Here is a 23,312-nt window from a genome sequence, read left to right as displayed (position 1 = left end):
AATGTGAATGTTGCCTGTCTCCTTGGCTTCTGGTTGGGATTTGTATGTACAGTCACTGTGGGGACGATGACTGAGGTGGTGTACTCCTCAATGCCATTGCATGAATCCCATAACATATTCCAGTCTGTAATAAGAAAACAGTCCTGTAAGTGTAGTATTCCCGCCACTGACCACTTCCGTATTGAGCAAGTCACTGGTGCTTTAGTTTTCGCTTGTAAGCAGGAATCAGGAGGATAGAATTATGGTCAGATTTGCCAAATGGTGGGCGGGGGAGAGCTTGGTATGCAGGTGGGGAGAAAGATGGGTGCAGATGGAGGAAGAATAGTGGAGCGGGTAGGAAGGAAGGATGGTAGAAAGGAAGGAAAGATGAAAGGAAGGAAAGAAGAGTGAAGGGAGAGAGGTTATTCCATCAAGATGTTTAACCATGGTATTTGATTTTATTATGGATTCTCATTAGCTGCTGCCAAGGCCGCTACTCTACTACCACATATCTACAACAGAAAATCCATGTGTACGCGTGTGTGTTGTGCGTATGTTATCATGTGTGTGTGTGAATGCATGTGTCTGTGCTTGCGTGAGTGTCTCTTCACAGTCGCCGCTGTTCCATATATATATCTATCTGTTTTCAAATCAGATTTTACTGCTTGCATGAGTTACTTGATGTGGAATAGAGTTCCATGTGGTCATGGCTCTATGTAGTACTGTGCTCCTCCCATAGTCTCAAATAAAATTGTATTTGTCACATGCTTCGAATTCGAGACTGAAACGCTTATTTATACAAGCCCATCAAAGTAACAAATAATTAATAGCAGCAGTAAAATAACAATAGCGAGGCTATATACTGGTGGTATCGGTACAGAGTCAATGTGAGGGGACACCGGTTAGTCGAGGTAATTGAGGTAATATGTACTTTATAGGTAGGGTTAGCGCATGGTCTATTTTCCTGAATATCCACCTGTCTGACCTGCCCAAAGTAAACAGGCCTGTCAGACTCAGAAGCTTGGATATGCATATAACTGGCAGAATTGGATAAAACACACTCTGAAGGTTCTAAAACTGTTAAAATAATGTCTGTGAGTATAACAGAACTGATATGGCAAGCAAATATCAGAGGAAAATCCATCCAGAATTTTTTGCAGTACCTATGGCTTCCACTAGATGTCAACAGTCTTTATACAAGGTTTCTGGCTTGTTTCTTGAAAAACGAACCGGTAGTTGTAGTGTATCCAAGGTGTCCCTCATTAGGAAAGTATTCTTGTGGCACGCTCTTAGTTATTTATCTTCCCTATTGAACATACTAATCTCTGTATTAAATATTATTGTTAATTTCGATATTAGAGTACCTGAGGATTAATTAGAAACATTGTTTGACTTGTTTGGACAAACATTACCAGTAACTTTTTGGATTCCTTTGTATGCATGTTGAACGAGTGGATTACTGAAATAAATGGTGCCAACTAAACAGACTTTATTGGATATAAAGGACTTTATCAAACAAAACAACCATTCATTGTGTAGCTGGGACCCTTGGGATTGCAAACAGAGGAAGATCTTCAAAGATAAGTGATTTATTTTATCGCCATTTGTGATTTTGTGATGCCTGTGCTGGTTTGAAAAATATGTTGACGTGGGACACTGTTCTCAGATAATCGAATGCTATGCTTTCGACATAAAGCCTTTTTGAAATCTGACAACGCAGTTCGATAACCAAGATTCTAAGCTTTTGAATGATGTAAGACACTTCTATTCCATGAAAGTTTAATATAAAAAAAATTTATTTTGAATTTGGCGCCCTGCAATTTCACCGGATGTGTTGAATTTGTACGGTGGCGTGCGCTAATGTAATCGGTGACTAACTTAATTCTGGCCACATATTCTGAAACCTAGACCGCTGCCCTGGGGAATGCCTGACTAACTGGATTATGTTGGATTGGCTTCCATTAAAGAACACCCTCTGTGTTCTGTTAGACAGGTAACACTCGATCCACAATATAGCAGGGGATGTAAAGCCATAACATATATGTTTTTCCAGCTGCAGATTATGATCGATAATCAAAAGCTACACTGAAGTATAACAAAACAGATCCCACAAACTTTTTATTATCAATTTCTCTCAGCCAATCATCAGTGATTTGTGTAAGTGCCATACATATTGAATGCCCCTCCCCTATAAACATGCTGTTGTTAATTTGTTTACTGTGAAATAGCATTGTATCTGGTCAAACACCATTTGTTCCCCAAAAGTTTACTAAGGGTGATTATTAACAGGCTGATTGGTTGGCTGTTTGAGCCAGTAAAGGATCCTTTGCTATTCTTGGGTAGCGGAATACTAATTCGCATAGTAAAAAAATTGATGTAGCGTCCAAAACTACTTGGCCAACAACCCCGTCTATGGAGAGATGACACTCATGAGACTCTCATGAACATGATATTGTTCTCAGTTTTGCTCTACGACCACCACAAACATCACGGGACTCGTTTGACGTCGGTACAGCCAATCTGCCAATCTGTCTGTAGCGTCCAAACACTAATATGACCTCTCTATGAAAAGGTGAGTCTTTAACACAGACGTACCTGTCGGTTGTTATGCCGAGGGGCGGCAGGGTAGCCTAGTGGTTAGAGCGTTGGACTAGTAACCGGAAGGTTGCAAGCTCAAACCCCCGAGCTGACAAGGTACAAATCTGTCATTCTGCCCCTGAACAGACAGTTAACCCACTGTTCCTAGGCCGTCATTGAAAATAAGAATTTGTTCTTAACTGACTTGCCTGGTTAAATAAAGGTAAAATAAAAATGCTCTAGGATGCCCATAAACCTCACAAGACTAGTCTGAAGGTAGCCGGGACCAGTTTAATGTGGGCTATTTTTAGCACTTTTCTGGAATTCTTGATTGTTTTATTGCTTTACTGGGAGACTTATCAGAGGTAGATATGACGGTGATATGTTTGAGCTGATAATGCACACAGTGGACTTCCTACTAGGGCAAACCTCCTCACTGCTAATAGTATATCTCAGGTTCATAGGCGCATTAATACTGCATAGGATTGACAGAGGGATTGAGGGGAGTTAGAGGGACATAAATCAGGTTACTCTCTTATGACTGCCAACATCCCTGGGACAATGCACATTTGCAGCATCACTACAACAACTAAGCGACACAATGGTAGGGATTATCTGAGCAGGGCTTGGGTCACTGATACGTCATTGTCTCAACGCAGCCTTGAAATGCTTGGACAGGGTCCAGGAGGCAAGATGATTAGGATAGAGTCATTCCTGTAGATCATCTTCTGTTTCCAAAAGGTGTCAAAGTTATCTATAAAAGTTATGGCAACAGATCTACAGTAGTATTTTAGCCAGGTGTGTAAATGCCAGTAGCTTCCTGAATCTTTCACAGCCGTGGCCCAGCGGTGTTACCGGGCTTGGAATAATTGGCCGCTTTTTGGAATCTTTCAGAGCTAGAATCAGTTCTTCAAAATCCATTTTCAGCAGTTCCGAGCTAGCCCTCCTAATGTGTGTCATTTTATCCAACATGGACTACGACAACGTCAGCCACCGACAGCTGTCGGAGAATGGTAGGAAGCAGTCTTGTAATGTCCTGTACTCATGCTCATGCTTGTAATGTCCTGTACTCATGATAGCACAGAGTTTTTGCCCCAGGAACCGAGATGTTTCTCACCATAGAGCTGTCGATGATGACAGCTGGTGAAATATCTGAGGAGGTCTGGACTTTCTTTCACCCAGACACCCTCATGGTCCAACGAAGGGGGGAGCTCTGAAAATCTGAACCTGAGGTAGAAGCCACCAGAGAGGGAGACAGAACACGGGACGAAGACGCAGGTACCTCCAGATCTGATCTCGAAGTGGAAGCCCCCAGGGATGAAGGTGTCGGTATGTATCCGATCCAGGCTTACCACAGCCAAGGGGGCCCTTATTGCCAAAGGCTGCTGCTTTCAACCTCCATGGCGAGTGACATGCCTCCATAGTTGCTTAGTAGGTTGAAGAATAGGAACATCCACTAAGTCATCCAGAAGCATCCTACTAACTCCATTCTCCAGGGAATGTGGAGACCCCTTCAGGGAGGAATCCCTGCAGGGCACCAGCCAGTCGGCTGCGGAGAGACGACAGAGCGGCAACACTCCCACCAACACAGCTCCTGCAGCGTTGAAAACATTTGTTAGCAACCTGCATTTGAAACTACAGGCTAGCTGGGCTTCTGTGTCTCTCTTCTTGAAAATAATTTACTAACAGTTTGCTATGAGCTTCAGTCGGTTCGCAAATACAGCCCTAACCCCGCCTCCCGAAACAAGCACAGCCAGTGAAATGGCAAACACAAAAGCACACACCAGTACGGAAAACAGAGAGAAAGCAGAGGCCTTACTCTCTCTATAGGTCCTGGCTGCACATACACTGTACGAGCGGGATATGACCAACTCGCAAGTTGGTGCTGTAGAAACAAGCAGTAAATTGCAGGCAGTGAGCCAAAACACCAGTCAACAAAGATCACTAAATACACTGTGGCATTCTCATAGTTGCAGTGTTAACTTGAATATAATCTTGGTTATTAACCCAGAACTAAAGTCTTGGTCAGATGCTCGATTAAGTTCTGGTTCCATACATGTTAAGAGAAGAGATAGAGTGAGGTTTGGAACTGGAAAGAAGAGCTCCACCCTCACTCTTTGCAAGTTACAGACATGTCCAAACTACTGTAACTAATGCTGCTCATTATCTCACTCATCTTGTGATATCATGACAGCTCTATGGTACGTAGTTTACGTAGTCTGTCCACGAGACAGCAACTCTAATAGAGCTTATTTACACAGGGTATTTGTACGTATTTTATACATCTTGCACCGATGTATAAAATAACATCCCTGCTGAGAAAAAAACAGCATAGACCAGCACACATTTCAAGCTGGTCCATACTGTTTTTCCATGCTGTTTTATGCTGGTCCATGAAAGTCTATAACTGGTCAGTGCTGTTCAGAGGCTGGTCTAGCTGGTCAAGCTGGTCAAACTCAGCGATGGGCAACTTTGATGTGGGGGCCACAAAACAAAGTGTCGTACCCAGAGCTATACCCACACATGAAGTCAACTGATTTGTGCGATCAATCTATTTGTGCAGATAGACTACTTAACTCTCTTAACTAAATGCATTATAACAGTAGCAAGGGCCGGCCCTAGCTTTTTGGGGGCCCTAAGCAAGAGGGCCCCCATGGCGGATAGAAAATGTACGTTTTAAAGTACATTTCCGGAAGCAGTACACATTTTGCCATGGAGCATAGAGAAATGTTGCCGTTTTAACGCATATTTTCTGCAATTTTACACATTTTGCCACGGGGCAGAGAGAAAATATTTTATAACTAATTTCCTGCAATTCTACAAATTTTTCCATGACTCATGCCATGTTAATATGATATATGATATCTGAATTAGAGTGACTAATACAATCAATGTGGGCCCCCTACAGGTCAGGGCCCATGGGCACGTGTCCTGCTTGCCTGGTCGGTATTCGACATGTTTAGATAGCTGGCTAGACCAACTTACCATTCAAAAAACTGTTATATGACATTGCTAATTGAGTGACTGCAGTGACTGACATAACAAGAGAACAACCAAATTTCAAAATATTTTTCGTTGTGTGGTCTAGCTGGTCAAGCTGGTGACCAGCCTTCACTGTGTTTTGGACACTGGTGACCAACATTCACTGTGTTTTGGACAGTGGTATGGTGGTAACCAAGCTGGTCCATGCTGTTCTATGCAGGTCCAACCTGGTTAAGTTGGTCAAACTGGCCTGACCACACCCATCATTATCATATTTTCCAGCATGCTCTATTGCAGTTGAGTTTTAAAATGGTTTTGTTTCAATATCATTTTAGTTTTGTTTGTTTTCGCATTTGATTAATTCATCTTATTTTACACAAAGATAAATAACATACATTTTTCTAAACTAATCCAATATGTTAGATTGACTTCTTGCACTCTTTACTGAAGTTTAGATGGTTTAGGTAGTCTCATTCAATCTTCTTTTTAATCCTGGCAGTCTTTCTGAATGCAGATTGGGGGTGAAGAAAAGTTCCAATTGTTGGATATCCCCACCCTGGCTGGATTCCACTGTGAATTAAACATCACTTTGCAAGCCAGCATGATATGACTTGATGCTGGTTACCAGTATTGGAGTCTAGCTTGAAATACTTGCTACACTAGAAGTTATTGATAACAGCTGCATCTTCTCATGAAGCGTCGGAGGATCCTTCGGTATCGGCCAACATTTTCATGGGATCGCCGGGGAATAAGGTAGGTTCTGCTTCACTGTAGTGTACTATTCCTATCATTTGTGGGGGGGGCGAGTTAGAGAAGCCCCTGATGGGGCTAGGGTTCTGCCTGAGTGCTCCGGCTCTAAATGGACAACAGCCATCAACTATTATTATGGGAAGCATGAGTGAAATTCTGAAATACCCATACACTTTGTTTTCCTGGAGCTAAGATATTGGATTAATTAGAAATCATGCCACCATCAAGAAAGAGATTCCTGCTCAAACTGTTGTGTTCCATATTGTGTCTAATGATATTATTACTTGTTAAATCTGTAAAGCTAAGAGACAATTTCTTACATCTCTTGGAGAATGCTCAGAAATTAGCAGGACATATAATTGTCTCAGGCCCAATTCCATCTTGCCGTTGTGAGTGTTTTGGCCATCTTTGGTCTCTTCACCAGTGGTTAATATGTCTGACCAAAGACTTGGGCATGTCCTTCTGGAATAGGCCTGGCTACTTTGTGGAAGACGGAATTCACCTGGGTGAAAATGGCTCCCAGGTGTTATCATCAAACATTGGAAAGGTTATTGGCCAACTAAATTGATATGAGGACAATATTAGCATTACATGTTAGTCAGTTTATACCATCTCCACTTTGGTCTCTTTGAGAGTTCCACATGTTGTATCTGAAAGTGGTGACATGCCAAATGGTGCTAACCGGAGAAATGTAATTGCTATTCCTACTTGTTTTTTTCCCCTAATAGGTATATAGGGTGGATATTGATCCAACACCTGCTGCTTATTCAAACCAGCCCACTGGTAGATAGCCGATAGTAATTAGCTGTTTCAGGGGCATGGCAGACGTAAAGGTAATGGCGGACTGAACGAAGTTATGTAGGGCACCTCAAGATAAAACGTAATATTCAATATTGGCAAGTTAGACTAAAATATTAGCACTACATAATCTGGTGGGTGATAACCTTCAACCTGGATAATAATGCATATATGTGAACAACAGCTGATGCACGATATCTAAGAAAGTCTCAAGGATTTTGCTCGTTTAAAGTGTCTCATAATAAGCTGTAGACCACACTATCCACCTAGAGAGTTTTCATCTGTATTTTTCGTAGCTGTCCACATACCACCACAGACCGATGCTGGCACTAAAAACAGCACTCAATGAGCTGTATAACGCCATAAGCAAACAGGAAAATGCTCATTCAGAGGCGGCGCTCCTAGTGGCCAGGGACTTTTATGCAGGGACATTTTAATCAGTTTTACCTCATTTCTATCAGAATGTTAAATGTGCAACCACCTTTACTCCACACACAGAGATGTGTACAAATCTCTCCCTTGCCCTCCATTTGGCAAATCTGACCATAATTCTATCCTCCCGATTCCTGCTTACAAACAACAATTAAAGCAGGAATCACCAGTGACTCAGTCTTTAAAAAAGTGGTCAGATTAAGCAGATGCTAACAAAGCAGTCCTGTAGTTTAGCACAGACTGGAATATGTTCCGGGATTCTTCTGATGGCGTTGAGGAGTACATCACATCAGCCACTGGTTATATCAATAAGTGCATCGAGGACATCATCCCCACAGTGACTGTACTTACATACCCAACCAGAAGCCATAGATTACAGAAAACATTCGCATTGAGCTAAAGGGTAGAGCTGCCACTTTCAAGGAGCGGGTCTTTAATCCGGAAGCATATAAGAAATCCTGCTATGCCCTCCGACGAACCATCAAACAGGCAAAGCGTCAATACAGGATTAAGATTGAATCAAACTACACCGAATCGTACTACACCGGCTCCAACGCTCGTCGAATGTGGAAGGGCTTGCAAACTATTACAGACTGCAAAGGGAAGCACAGCTGAGAGCTGCCCAGTGACACGAGCCTACCAGACGAGCTAAATAACTTCTATGCTCACTTTGAGGCAAGTAACACTGAAACACGCATGAGAGCATCAGCTATTCCGGATGACTGTGTGATCACGCTCTCCGCAGCCGATGTGAGTAAGACCTTCAAACAGGTCAACATTCACACGTCGCAGGGCCAGCGGGATTACCAGGACGTGTGCTCCGAGCTTGCGCTGACCAACTGGCAAGTGTCTTCACTGACATTTTCAACCTCTCCCTGTCTGAGTCTGTAATACCAACATGTTTCAAGCAGACCACCATAGTGCCCAAGAACACTAAGGTAACCTGCCTAAATGACTACAGACCCATAGCACTCACGTCTGTAGCCATGAAGTGCTTTGAAAAGCTTGTCATGGCTCACATCAACACCATTATCCCAGAAACCCTAGACCCACTCCAATTTGCATACCACCCCAACAGATGCACAGATGATGCACTCCACACTGCACTTTCCCACCTGGACAAAAGAAACACCTATGTGAGAATGCTATTCATTGACTACAGCTCAGCATTCAACACCATAGTGCCCTCAAAGCTCATCACTAAGCTTAGGACCCTGGAACACCTCCCTCTGCAACTGAATCCTGGACATCCTGACTGGCCGTCCCAGGTGGTAAGGGTAAGCAACAACACATCTGCTATGCTAATCCTCAACACGGGGACCCCTCAGGGGTGAATGCTTAGACTCCTTCTGTACTCTCTGTTCACCCATGAATGTGTGGCCAAGCCTGACTCCAACACCATCATTAAGTTTGCTGACGACATAACTGTGGTAGGCCTGATCATTGACAACGATGAGACGGCCTATAGGGAGGAAGTGTCAGAGGCCTGTTAGTGTGGTGCCAAGACAACAACCTCTCCCTCCATGTGAGCAAGACAAAGGAGATGATCATGGACTACAGGAAAAGGAGGGCCGAACATGCTCCCATTCACATTGATGGGGCTGTAAGTGAAGCGGTTTGAGAGCTTCAAGTTCCTTGCTGTCCACATCACCAACAAATGTTCATGGTCCAAACACACCAAGAAAGTCATGAAGAGGGCACACCAACGCCTTTTCCCCCTCAGGAGACTGAAAAGATTTGGTATGGGTCCCCAGATCCTAGAAAAGGTTCTACAGCTGCATCATCGAGAGCATCCTGACCGGTTGCATCACTGACTGGTATGGCAACTGCTCGGTATCCGACCGTAAGGCGCTACAGATGGTAGTGCGTATGGCCCAGTACATCACTGCTGCCAAGCTTCCTACCATCCAGGATCTATATACTAGGCGGTGTCAGAGGAACGTCCAAAAAATTGTCAAAGACTCCAGTCACCCCACCCTTGTTTTTACACTGCAGTTTATTATCTATTCATCGTCACTTTATCCCTACCTACATGTCAAGATTACCTTGACTAACCTGTAGCCCCGCACATTGACTCGGTACCGGTACACCCTGTTTATAGCCTCATTATTGGTATTTATTGTGTCACTTTTTTTATATATTTATATATTTTTTTAATTTAGTAAACATGTTCTTAACTCTTTCTTAAAACTGTATTGTTGGTTAATAAGGGCTTGTAGTAAGTAAAAATTTCACAGTAAGGTCTACACCTGTAGAATTTGATTTGCGTAAGATGAGGTGTTAAGAAACCACAATGTAAATATTGTGAATACAAGAATGGGATTCTAAGTCTAAAAGATTTACAGCAGCAAACTAACAAGAAAGAAATGTGGGAGTGGTTAGAACATTGGTGCCAAGTATACACTGAGGGGTTGTGGTATAATACTACCACTGGAAGGCCCATAGCACCAAGCCGGATATGTATTACTGTTTCTGAAAAGTATCATGGACCAACACATCAATCAGCTGTTTTTATTGTATTTAACTAGGCAAGTCAGTTAAAAACAAATTCTTATTTATGTACAATGACAGCCTAGGAACAGTGGGTTAACTGCCTTGTTCAAGAGCAGAATGACAGATTTTTACCTTTTCAGCTTGGGGATTCAATATTAGCAACCTTTTGGTTACAGGCCCAACGCTCTAACCACTAGGCTACCTGACGGCATGGCTGTGAACACGTATTCTCAGTTCAAGACGATGTGGTGGGGAAATGGGGTGTTGGGAACATTTCAGGACTGGGTTAAAAAATGTGAGATTTGTGCCCAAAACAATATTGCACTTACAATGCCAACTCCTGCCCGACAGCAACCCCTGTCGGATGGACAATTTACATCATTACAGACAGACTTTATAGGGCCACTCCATCAAAGCAGGGGAAAGACACATGCATGGTAGTGGTGGACAGATTCTCCAGATGGACAGAAGTATTTGCAACTTCCTAAGCTTCTGCAAACTTTGTAGCACAAACATTGTTAAGGGAAGTGATACCAAGATGGGCCTTATTCCGGACCCTAGACTCCAATCAATGGAGACATTTCACCTCCAAAGTGCTACGAGGGGTGTGTAAGACTTTAGGAATCGAACATGACTTTCATTGTCCATATAGGCCGTAACTGGCGGGGAGTGTGGAGCGTCAGAACCGTTTGATTAAGGACAAATTGGCCAAAATGTTGAGCACCGAAGGGAAAGATTGGGTTTTGAAAGCAGCACATGAGGAGCAGGCGCCTGGAGATAACCGCGAGTACAGGCTGAATCCCGGAGATCGAGTTGTACATCAAGATCCACCAGGCGGGGGTGTTGGGACGACGTTTATCTGGACCACACACGGTACTCCTTACAGTGAAGACCACAGCCTCTCCTCAGTGGGTTCAGACTTCTCACGTGAAACGAGATCCAGTTGCATAATGGGTAAGCTGGAAGACACTATGATAGGGGAAGAGGAACTAAAGAGGAAGAGTTGGAAAAATCCTTAGGATAATAGCGGACAATATTGCCACTCCTATTTGCCATATCTTCAATTTAAGCCTACTAGAAAGTGCGTGCCCTCAGGCTTGGAGGGAAGCAAAAGTAATTTCGCTACCTAAGAATAGTAAAGCGCCCTTTACTGGCTCAAACAGCCAACCAATCAGCCTGTTACTAACCCCTGTGTTTGACCAGATACAAAGCTATTTTACTATAAACAAATTGACAACAGACTTTTAGCATGCTTATAGGGAAGGACATTCAACATGCATAGCATGTACACAAATTATTTATTGGCTGAGATAAATTTATTAAATCATATTTTGGGGGCTGTTTTGTTAGACTTCAATGTGGCATTCAACATTATCAATCATAGTCTGCTGCTGGAAAAACGTATGCGTTATGGCTTTTACACCCCTGCTATATTGTGGATAAAGACTTACCTGTCTAACAGAACAAGCCTCTCAAACATAATCCAGGTAGAATCAGGAATTCCCCAGGGCAGCTGTCTAGGCCCCTTACCTTTTTCAATATCCTCTAATGACATGCCACAGGCTTTGAGTAAAGCCTATGTATGGAAATGACTCAACACTATACACGTCAGCTACTACAGTGACTGAAATAACTGCAATACTTAAAGATTTGCACTAAAGTTTCAGAATGGGTGGCAAGGAATAAGTTAGTCCTAAATATTTCAAAACTAAAAGCATTGTATTTGGGACAAATCATTCACTAAACCTTATACCTCAACTAAATATTGTAATAAATAATGTGGAAATTGAGCGAGTTAAGGTGACTAAAATGCTAGGAGTAACTCTGAACTGTCATGGTCAAAATATATTGATACAACATTAGCGAAAGTAGGGGGTGGCCGGCCATAATAAAGCGATACTATCAACAAGGCAGGTCCTACAGGCTCTTGTTTTGTTTCAACTGGACTGCTTCAGTGGTGTGGTCAGGTGCCACAAAGAGGGACATTGCAATAGGCTCAGAACAGTGCAGCACGGCTGGCCCTTGGATGTACAAAGAGAGCTAACATTATTAATATGCATGTCAATCTCTCCTGGCTCAAAGTTGAGGAGGTTGACTTCATCACTACTTGTATTTGTGAGAGGTTGACATGTTGAAAGCACCATGCTGTCTGTTTAACCTCTTTAGGGTACGTAGGACGGTAGCGTCTCAACTGACCAACATCCAGTGAAACTGCAGAGTGCGAAATTCAAAAATGCTCAATTCAAATATTTAACATTCTTGAAAATATATGTGTTATACATCAAAATGAAGCTTACCTTCTTGTTAATCCAGCCTCTGTGTCAGATTTCAAAAAGGCTTTACGGCGAAAGCAAACCATGTGATTATCTGAGGACTGTGCCCCGCATACAAAAACATGAAAATCGTATTTTAACCAGGCAGGTGCGACACAAAAGTCAGAACTTGAGATATAATAAATGCCTTACCTTTGATGATCTTCTCCTGTTAGCACTCCAAAAGGTCCCAGTTACATCACAAATGGTCCTTTTGTTCGATAATGTCCTTCTTTATATCCATAAAAACTCAGTTTAGCTGGTGCGCTTCAGTCAATAATCCACCCAGTTTCCCTCCATCAACATGCATACAAAATGAATCCCAAATGTTACTGATAAACTTTTCCAACCATGTCAAACAACATTTATAATCAAACCTTAGGTACCCTAATATGTAAATAAATGATAACATTTAAGGCGGAGAATCGTTATTGTCTTTTCCAGAGAAAAATACCAAAGAACGCGCTCTCTTACACATGCTTGGAAACACTACAGCCAAAATGGGAGCCACCCAGAAAAACTACAATTTCTGGCATTTTTTTTCTCACAAACATAATTTTAAAAGTTTTAGAAACTTTAGTGTTTTCTATCCAAATCTACATTACATTCATATCCTAGCTTCTGGGCCTGAGTAACAGGCAGTTTACTTTGGGCACGCTTTTCATCCGGACGTGAAAATACTGCCCCCTACCCAAGAAAGGTTCAAAAGTAACAATATTTTGGAGATTTCGTTTTCATTTAACCTAGAGTGAGCGAGAAAAAGGCATTTGTTGAACATGGGGTGAGACATTTTCACTAACTTGTAAATAAAGCCAGTTTGTCATTTAAAATTATTTATTTCTGGAGAAACCTAACTTGATTATTTAGCAGGCATCACTCACTTGTATTCAGTTAACACATATATCTTAAGAATATCATGGAATATTTGAAAATTTTCGTTTCTCCATGCTTGTCTCAGAGCAGTGCGAAACAGTGCTGAAATAGATGTCCACAGTGGGAAGGCTATATATAACAATATTGGAGATTATTTCATTTTTTTTTTAAATGACAGCGAGTGATTGTAATCTGAATAAAGGCCAAAATAATATTTATAAAGGCCAAAATATAGCCCTGCTAATAGCCATAATGGCGCTGTACAACGTGACCGTCTGTTTGAAAGAGTATTTTCCAAACATTTTGTTTACCTTCATTAGACAACTTTATTCCAATATTTCTGTAATTCAGTGATATTTATTCCCATAGTAATTCATTATGGATCCACAACTAAATAAACATCAGCATTTTGAAAGAGTATTTTTATCATTATTTTATTAACGAAAGCATAAAGATGCTGATGAAGAAATACAGTACTGTGCAGTATATGCTTTAACTTTTTATGGCTGCAGGGGCAGTATTGAGTAGCTTGGATGAAAAGGTGCCCATTGTAAATGGCCAGCTCCTCAGTCTCAGTTGCTAATATATATGCATAGTATTATTTGTATTGGATAGAAAACACTCTGAAGTTTCTAAAACTGTTTGAATTATGTCTGTGAGTATAATAGAACTCATATTGCAGGCAAAAACCTGAGAAATTCCACTTCCTGTTTGTATAATTTCTGGGGGTGGCAGATTTTCAACCAAGCTCTCATTGAAATTACAGCGAGATATGGATTGACCATTCTTTCACCATGCGCGTTCACAGGGGAAGGACCTGCGTTCCACCGGTCATCTGAAATCATTCTAATTCTCCGGTTGGAACGTTATTCAAGATATATGTAAACAACATTCTAAAGATTTATTCAGTACATTGTTTGACATGTTTCTACTGACTGTTACGGTACTTTTGGACATTTCGTCACGTTATAGTGGACGCGCTTTGTGACTTTGGAATTGTTTACCAAACGCACTAACCAAAGTAGCTAATTGGACATAAATAACGGACCTGGGATTCCTAGGACTGCATTCTGATGAAGTTCATCAAAGGTAAGGAAACATTTATCATGTATTTTCTGGTTTCTACTGACTCCAACATGGCGGCTAATTTGGCTTCTGTTCTGAGCGCCGTCTCAGATTATTGCATGTGTTGTTTTTTCCTTAAACTTTTTTTGAAATCTGACACAGCGGTTGCATTGAGGAGAGGTATATCTATAATTCCATGTGGATAACTTGTATTATCATCTACATTTATGATGAGTATTTCTGTTGAAACGATGTGGCTATGCAAAATCACTTGATGTTTTTGGAACTAGTGAATCTAATATCTAAACTCAGATTTGTTTATATAAATATGAACTTTATCAAACAAAACATGCATGTATTGTGTAACATGAAGTCCTATGAGTGTCATCTGATGAAGATAATTCAAGGTTAGTGATTAATTTTATCTCTATTTCTGCTTTTTGTGAATGCTATATTTCGCTGGAAAATGGCTGTGCTTATTGTGGTTTGGTGGAGACCTAACATAATTGCTTGTAGTGCTTCGCTGAAAAGCCTATTTGAAATCGGACACTTTGGTGGGATTAACAACAAGATTAACTTTAAAATGATATAAGACACATGTATGTTTTAGGAATTGTAATTATGAGATTTCTGTGGTTTGAATTTGGCACCCTCTATTTTCACTGGTAGTTGTCATATCGATCCCGTTACCGGGATTGCAGCCATAACAAGTCAAACATTTGGATAATAAATCATTGTGAAGATATAAGACACCAAATAATTTTGCTTATTAGGCACTTTGTGCAGTCTGACTTTCACGTGTGCTCCCTCTCCAGCCAGGCTGCTTTTTTTTACCTTTATTTTACTAGGCAAGTCAGTTAAGAACAAATTCTTATTTTAAATGACAGCCTAGGAACAGTGGGTTAACTGCCTGTTCAGGGGCAGAATGACAGATTTGTACCTTGTCAGCTCGGGGATTTGAACTTGCAACCTTTCGATTACCAGTCCAACGCTCTAACCACTAGGCTATCCTGCCGCCCCAGCTGTTTTGAGTAAGAAATGTAACACTTAAGCATCAAATACATTGCAAGTTGATGGATTTTCACAATAGGAAACATTTGCGTTACGGGCTACACCTCCTACAGTACTACTATATTTGTGAAAAACAAGTGTTTGAAAACCTGTTTTCAAAATGCCTCCAGTTGTCTATCACTACTGTAAATAAACACAGCATCTTGTTTACATTCTTTATTGTAACCACAATGTCCACATAATTTCTACCTACCTTTCCAATTACTTTTAGAGTTTGGGATTTACAAATGTGCACTTTTCATTATTAGTTACATCGTTTTAGTTCGAACGTGCCGACTTTTTTTCTTTAAATTATTGTTTTATGTAGGATGCTACATTTTTTGACCAGTTGCAATTGTAAGTAGGCCTAATTTAAAAAAAATACTACTTCTATAAGGCTGATAAGCCTCATAGCCTACCTCAGCCAGTTAATTTATTTCATATTGGTCTAGGCTCCGAAGAAATAGACTCCAATTAAGCCCTCTTGTTGTTTGTAAAGTCTAATTAAAATGAAGATTATTGTAAAAATTAATTGCTCGACTGGTGAAGGTTTTCTCCATCTGTTGGTGTGCAATACTTGCATAACAAGTTAACTATATTTTCAGCACCAGCCACTGTTTACCTCCTATTGATTGTGCTGCGGTTGCCGCCAGTTGTTTTTTTAAATGTAACCTTTATTTAACTAGACAAGTCGGGTAAAAACTTGGTTTGAGCTTTGACTAGTTGTCTGTTAGGTTATGACAAACAGAGTGAAAACTAACACTAGTTTCCAAAACACAGCGAAGGTAGGTCACCAGCAAAAACACAGTGAAGGCTGGTCACCAGCAAAATCAGCATCTATACTGGATCAGCCTATGATGGTCTATGCTGAACTCACAATACAATGCAGCCAAATTATTGTTGTACTTTTGCAACTTCACTTTTTCAAAGTCCATGAGAAGTAAGTTATTATACAACCAATACACAGTACTGGGTTAGAAAATAGAATTGTACTAAGATCGGTTTTACATTATTCATGTGGAATTGAGCAGCTGAATCTGCAGTTTGAACAATAACACAGCTTTTACCACACCACTGATTTGGTAAATAGCTGAGGGATGGGGCTGGAGACATGTAACCACTCTCAAATTCATAGACTGACCATCCATGTGACTTGAACATGTTTGGAATTTATACAGTGTTTGTTTACAATTAGATAGAAGTAAAAACAAGGTTATATTTTGGGTAATGATGGGGTAAGACAGTTGAACTAAGCTCACGAGGCATTTATAAGTTACATTATTTAAGGATCAAAGGGTATATATATATATAATTTAAAAGTCAAACAATGGATGTAGCAATTGCAGATTGCCCCTTTAACATCTTAACTTACTTATCATTGTCCTCGTCCAGCGCAACCCTCTCAAAGTGGAGGTGAAGCCTGTGTCCCTCCTTGGCCTCCAGTAGCCAATGGCAGCTCAGATTATTGCCGTTGCTATGGTTACTCGTAGATGGAGGAGGCGGTGAGAAGATTCTACCCACGGTCGCGTTTCGGATCCACCCTCCACATGACACAGCTAACAGTTGGGAAGAACAAGTGTCATCAGTTATGTACACTGTGTGTGAACACTAGCGTTGGGGCCAGCCACAGAAACTTCCCTCAACTGTGTGAGATGTGGGGCCTTCCGTGGACAAACAATTTCCAATGAGCTCACAGTACCCATACTTGCAAAAACAAAGCTGCATTGTGTGTTTCAGGAAACACATTTTCTGTGCAGGCCAGACAATTATTGTATCCTATTGACATGGTCAAAGATTCTACAGTCAGAACTTAGCGAACACTAACCCACACACTGAGGTTCAGGAGAGCTCCAATGGGGTTGAGTCATGTTCAAGCAGGTGGCTACCTCGTGGCCCCTGACCTGGAAGCCAGGGTCACAGTGGAAGTGGGCATGGCCTCCGGGGTGGATGTCCGTTACTGTCACACCCCCTCCATCAGGAGAAAGAGGGAACAAGCAGGAGAGGAGGAAGGCTGTTGCATGTAGGACAGATTAAGGGAGTGAGAAAGATAGAAGAAAGAGAGTGCTACAGATCAACTGTACAAAACAAGGCAGGATGACATGTGAACAAACCATCACACTCAAAGCGCTCACTGGGGTGGAATAACTTATTTTATTAAAAAATATATATTTAACCTTTATTTTAACTTGGCAAGTCAGCTAGGAACAAATCCTTATTTACAATAACGGCCCACCCCGGCCAAACCTGGGACTCTAAATCACGGCCGGATGTGATACATCTTGATAATGTATTAATGAGAAATTTGAGTAGTCATTTCACTTTTTTATTTTTATTAAACTAAAATAATCACCTCAAGTTTGGTGTGCTTCCACTCCTTGTTGTGGACAGCACCCTTATAAAACCATTGTATTGACTCAAACATGTTTTCTTGGAAAAAGAAAAGACGCCACTCTGAATTTACCTTGATAGTGTAGGCTGAACACACCATGATCAGTCTGCCGGAGACTGCGGTAGTAAATCTGCACCTGATTGGTTGAGCTTCGAATCACCTGACCCTCACGCATCAGGGTCTCATTGGCTAAGAGTTCTGGTCCCGTCCCGCCATAGCCAAGGATAGTCAGGGACTCGTCCTTGGATAGGTTCACTTTCTTCACCTGGGGAGAGGGGAGATGGTGGACATCTAGTGATTCATTAAGGAATCATTGAGGAGTAAAAATGCCTAACCAACATGTATACATTATTCAAAACTGGTTCTACACAATGTCGAATGGATTTCACATGATGTATACTGCAACTGTTTGCTTGCAGAGGACTACAGGGGTGAAGTAGGTACTCTTAGCAAACAGGTAGCTGGGAAATCCACACCTGCCTACTTTTTCTTTCTCTTCTACCCCAATAGCCGGACACCGCTCTAGCCTGGTGGAAGTGTCTGCTCCCCACAGCTGACTGGCTGGTACTCTGCAGCGATCCCTCTCAGAAGGGGTCTCCCCCTTCCCTGGAGAATGGAGTTGGTGGGATGCTCATGGATGACTTGGTGGATGTTCCTGTTCTCAATCCTACCAACCAGCCATGGAGATATAACACTTGCAGTGGAATTCGAAAGCAGGGTCATCTGGCAACGGGGGCCTCCTTGGAGATGTTAAGCTTGGACCGGACACAGACTAGAAACAGCTTCGCCACCCTGGATCCAGAGGTTTCGGCAACTTCTTCCCTGGGGGCTTCCAATTCGAGATCGGATCCAGAGGTACCTGTGCCTCTGTCTGGTCTCCCTCTCCGGTGGCGTCTACCTCGGGTTCAGATCCACTGTGAGGCTGTCTGAGACTCCAGTCCATTCATCATCCACAATGGATACTACAGCTGGCTGGTCCATCGGGGCCCTTCAGTCCTCGAGGGGTTTGCGAAATCAGTTGTGGCGGAAGAACAGACGTTCCTCCTCAGCTATTGCACCAGCTGTCGTCATTGCCAGTTTTATGGTAAAAAGAAATCATAGTTCCCAGGGCAAAAACTCTGTGCTATCCTGGATTATGAGTACAGGACATTACAAGGCTGCTTTTGACATTTCTACGACAGTTGCCGGGAGCTGCCGCTGTCGTATTCCATGTGGGGTCAAACGACATTAGGAGGGCTAGCTCGGAAATTCTCAAAATGGATTTTAACGAACTGAAAAAGCGCCAAATTATTCAGGTCCGGTACCATCATAAGGTAGCGGGTGTGAAAGATTCAGCAGAATACTGGCATTACACACCTGGCTAAAATAGTGTTGTGCCTCTATAGATAACTTTGAAACCTTCTGGAAACTTTCTACATTTCCTGTAGAAATGATGGAGTCCATCTGAATCATATTTACTCCTGGACTCAATGACCCAAGACCAGCTCAGTTAATCCCTACCATTGTGTCTCTGAGTTATCATAATGCTGCAGCAAATGTACATTATCCCAGGGGCGTTGGCAGACACAATGTAAGTAGCATAATATATGTCCCTCTAACGGCCCTGAATGCCTCTGTTAAGCCTACAGCTATTGTATGCAGTAACGTGAACCAGAGTTAAACTGTTAGCACTGACACGGTGTGCCCTAGTAGGAAGTCCATTGTCCATCAGCTCTAACATAAATAACATGAGCATGTCTATTTCTGCTAAGCCTCCCGGTGAAGCACTGAAAACAATCACGAACCCCAGAAAAATGTGAAAAAATAGCCCATATTAACATATGTAGCCGAAGAAGTTCATGAAATCATGAACTTGCTTGTAACAGACGGCATTCATATTCAGATTCTCTGAAACTCACCTAGATAATAACTTTGATGATACAGTGGCAGCAATACATGGTTATAAAATGAACAGAAAAAACAACTTAAATGTAAATGTAAATGTGGAGGTGTTGCTGTTTATATTCAGAATCACATTCCTGTAAAGCTTAGAGAGGATCTCATGTTAAACACTGTTGCAGTAATATGGCTACAGGTTCATCTGATTCACCTAAAGCCCATTCTTATGGGAAGCTGCTATAGACCACCAAGTGCTAACAGTCAGTATCTGGATAATATGTGTGAAATGCTTGATAATGTATGTGATATCAACAGAGAGTTATATTTTTTGGGTGATTTAAATATGAACTGGCTTTTATCAAGTTGCCCACTCAGGAAAAAGCTTCAAACTGTAACCAGTGCCTGCAACCTGTTTCAGGTTATCAGTCAACATACCAGGGTAGTTACAATCAGCATGGGAATGAAATCATTAACATGTGTTGGTCACATCTTTACTAATGCTGCAGACATTTAAAGCAGTACCCAACAACATTGGATGTAGTGATCACAATATAGTAGGAAAACCAAAGATCCAAAGGCTGGGCCTAAGATAGCTTATAAGAGGTCATACAAGAAGTATGAGTGAGCAACCAGAGGATCAACCAGATGCTGCACTTAACACATTTATGAAATTGCTTATTCCAGTTACTAATAAGCATGCACCCATTAAGAAAATTACTGTATGACTGTTAAATTCCTGTGGATTCATGAGGAATTTAAAAATGTTATGGTTGAGAGGGATGAGGCAAAAGGTATAGAAAATAAGTCTGGATGCACAACCGATTGGCAAACATACTGCAAATTGAGAAATCATGTGACTAAACGGAATAAAAAGGAGAAATTATAGTATGAAACAAAGATAAATTATATAAAGACGTTATGGGAAAAAAGGCAAACTCATCACAACAGCCACTGATATTGCCATTTACTTTAACAATTTTTTTAATTGGCAAGATTAGTAAACTTAGGCATGGCATGATAGCAACAAATGCTGACAAGTATAACTGATCAAATTACAAAAGACAAGCCTTGTAATTTTGAATTCTCTTAAGTTAGTGTGGAAGAGGTGAAAAATTACTGGGTTCTGACAACTTGGATGGCAAATGACCGAGGATAATAGCGGACGATATTGCCACTCATATTTGCCATATCTTCAATCTAAGCCTACTAGAAAGTGGGTTCCCTCAGGCCTGGAGGGAAGCAAAAGTAATTCCGCTACCCAAGAAGAGTAAATCCCCCTTTAATGGCTCAAATAGCTAACCAATCAGCCTGTAACCCATTAGTACAGTTTTGGAGAAAAAAAATATTTGACCAAATACAATGCAATTTTACTGTAAAAAATGTAACAGACTTTCAGCACGCTCATAGGGAAGGACATTCAACAAGCACAGCACTTACACAAATGGCTGATAATAGGCTGAGAGAAATTGATTATAAAAAGATTGTGTGAGCTGTTTTGTTAGACTGCAATGCGGCTTTGACATTATCGATCATAGTCTGTTCATGGAAAAACCTTTGTATAATGGCTTTACACCCACTGCTATCAAATCAAATACAATTGTATTGGTCACATACACATATTTAGCAAATGTTATTGCGGGTGTGGCAAAATTCTTGTCTGGTAGTATCTAACAGTAGAGTAGAATCTAAAAACGAGTCACAACAAAACACACATCTAAAAGTAAAATAATCTAATTAAGAAATATATAAATATTAGATCATGCAATGTTGGAGTGGCATTGACTAAATACAGTAGAATAGAATACAGTATATACATATGACATGAGTCAAGCAGTATGTAAACATTATTAAAGTGACTAGTGTTGCATTATTAAAGTGGCCAGTGATTCCAAGTCTATGTATAAAGTGCAGCAGCCTCTAAGGTGCAGGATTGCTTAACCGGGTGGAAGCTGACAGTCTGATGGCCTTTTAATTTTTTTTTTTACCTTTATTTTACTAGGCAAGTCAGTTAAGAACAAATTCTTATTTTCAATGACGGCCTAGGAACAGGGGTTAACTGCCTGTTCAGGGGCAGAACGACAGACTTGTACCTTGTCAGCTCAGGGATTTGAACTTGCAACCTTTTGGTTACTAGTCCAATGCTCTAACCACTAGGCTACCCTGCCACTTCAAGATAGAAGCTGTTTTTTAATCTTGCTCCCAGCTTTAACCTTTCTTCAACAACATTCCGCTGAAAAGGCAGCGTGCGAAAATCAAAAATATTTTTTTGAAATATGTAACTTTCACACATTAACAAGTCCAATACAGCAAATGAAAGATAAACATCTTGTTAACTTCTTATGGCTGCAGGAGCAGTATTGAGTAGCTTGGATGAAAGGTGCCCATATCAAACGGCCTGCTCCTCAGTCATAGTTGCTAATATTTGCATATTATTATTAGTATTGGGTAGAAAACACTCTGATGTTTCTAAAACTGTTTGAATGATGTCTGTGAGTTTAACAGAACTCATATTGGCAGGCAAAATCCTGAGTTGAATTCAAAACAAGAAGTCAGAAATCTGAGCTTGTATGTATTCACCAGAGTCCCCAATGAAATCCCCTTGAGATATGAATGATGTTGCACTGCCTAGGGTTTCCGCTAGATGTCAACCATCAATAGAAATTATAATGAGGCTTCTATGTTGTTGTGGGAGTGAATGAGAGCAGAATATATCAGATGTCCATCAAGCAGCCATTTTGTGATGCACTTTTTCCTCATGGTAGTCAGTTGCGTTCCATTGCTCACGTAGACAAGAGGGAATACTCCGGTTGGAACTTTATTGAAGCTATATGTTAAAAACATCCTAATGATTGGTTTTGCAATTAGTTTGAAATGTTTCTTCGACCGGTAATATCACTTTTTGAAGTTTTGTCCGATATAACGCTGACCAGAATTAACGTTTGGATATGTAGACCAAACGCCTAACAAAAGAAGGTATTTGGACATAAATAACGTACATTTTCAAACAAAACAAACATTTATTGTGGACCTGGGATTCCTGGAGTGCTTTCTGATGTAGATCATCAAAGGTAAGGGAATATTTATCATGTAATTTCCTGTTTATGTTGATGCAATCTTTGCAGCTGTGGTATTTTTTACTTTTGAGCGCCGTCTCAGATTATTGCATGCTTTTCGTTTTCCGTAAAGTTGAAATCTGACACAGCGGTTGCATTAAGGAGAGGTATATCTATAATTCCATGTGTATAACTTGTATTATCATCTACATTTATGACGAGTATTTCTGTTGAATGATGGGGCTATGCAAAATCACTTGATATTTTTGGAACTAGTGAATCTAACTCGCCAATGTAAATTTTTAAAATATAAATATGAACTTTATCAAACAAAACATGCATGTATTGTGTAACATAACATCCTATGAGTGTCATCTGATGAAGATAATTCAAGGTTAGTGATTCATTTTATCTTTATTTCTGTTTTTTTGTGAAGGCTATATTTTGCTGGAAAATGGCTGTGCTTATTGTGGTTTGGTGGAGACTTAACATAATAGTTTGTAGTGCTTTCGCTGAAAAGCCTATTTGAAATCAGACACTTTGGTGGGATTAACAACGAGAAAAGCTTTAAAATTATGTAAAACACGTATGTTTTAGGAATTGTAATTATGAGATTTCTGTGGTTTGAATTTGGCACCCTCTATTTTTCACTGGTAGGTTAACTAGCACTTCATGATGACA

At 40.9% G+C, this 23,312-nt stretch overlaps 1 protein-coding gene across 1 annotated transcript in view; it reads right to left on the bottom strand.

Annotated features, from left to right (window-relative positions):
* The window catches only part of LOC135556069 (seizure protein 6 homolog), a 68,001-nt gene that overhangs the window by 16,151 nt on the left and 28,538 nt on the right, over window positions 1-23,312 (bottom strand). Inside the window, exons 6-8 of the mRNA XM_064988961.1 lie at window positions 17,773-17,965; window positions 17,137-17,322; window positions 16,684-16,867 (exon numbers count right to left, since the gene is read on the bottom strand). Coding sequence (XP_064845033.1) covers window positions 16,684-16,867; window positions 17,137-17,322; window positions 17,773-17,965 — 563 coding nt within the window. The remainder of the gene's footprint in view (window positions 1-16,683; window positions 16,868-17,136; window positions 17,323-17,772; window positions 17,966-23,312) is intronic.

Source organism: Oncorhynchus masou, chromosome 15, assembly GCF_036934945.1.
Source record: "Oncorhynchus masou masou isolate Uvic2021 chromosome 15, UVic_Omas_1.1, whole genome shotgun sequence".
Classification (NCBI taxonomy): domain Eukaryota; kingdom Metazoa; phylum Chordata; class Actinopteri; order Salmoniformes; family Salmonidae; genus Oncorhynchus; species Oncorhynchus masou.
The sequence above is the reverse complement of the archived record's forward strand: the minus strand, read 5'-3'. Positions and strand labels throughout refer to the sequence as shown.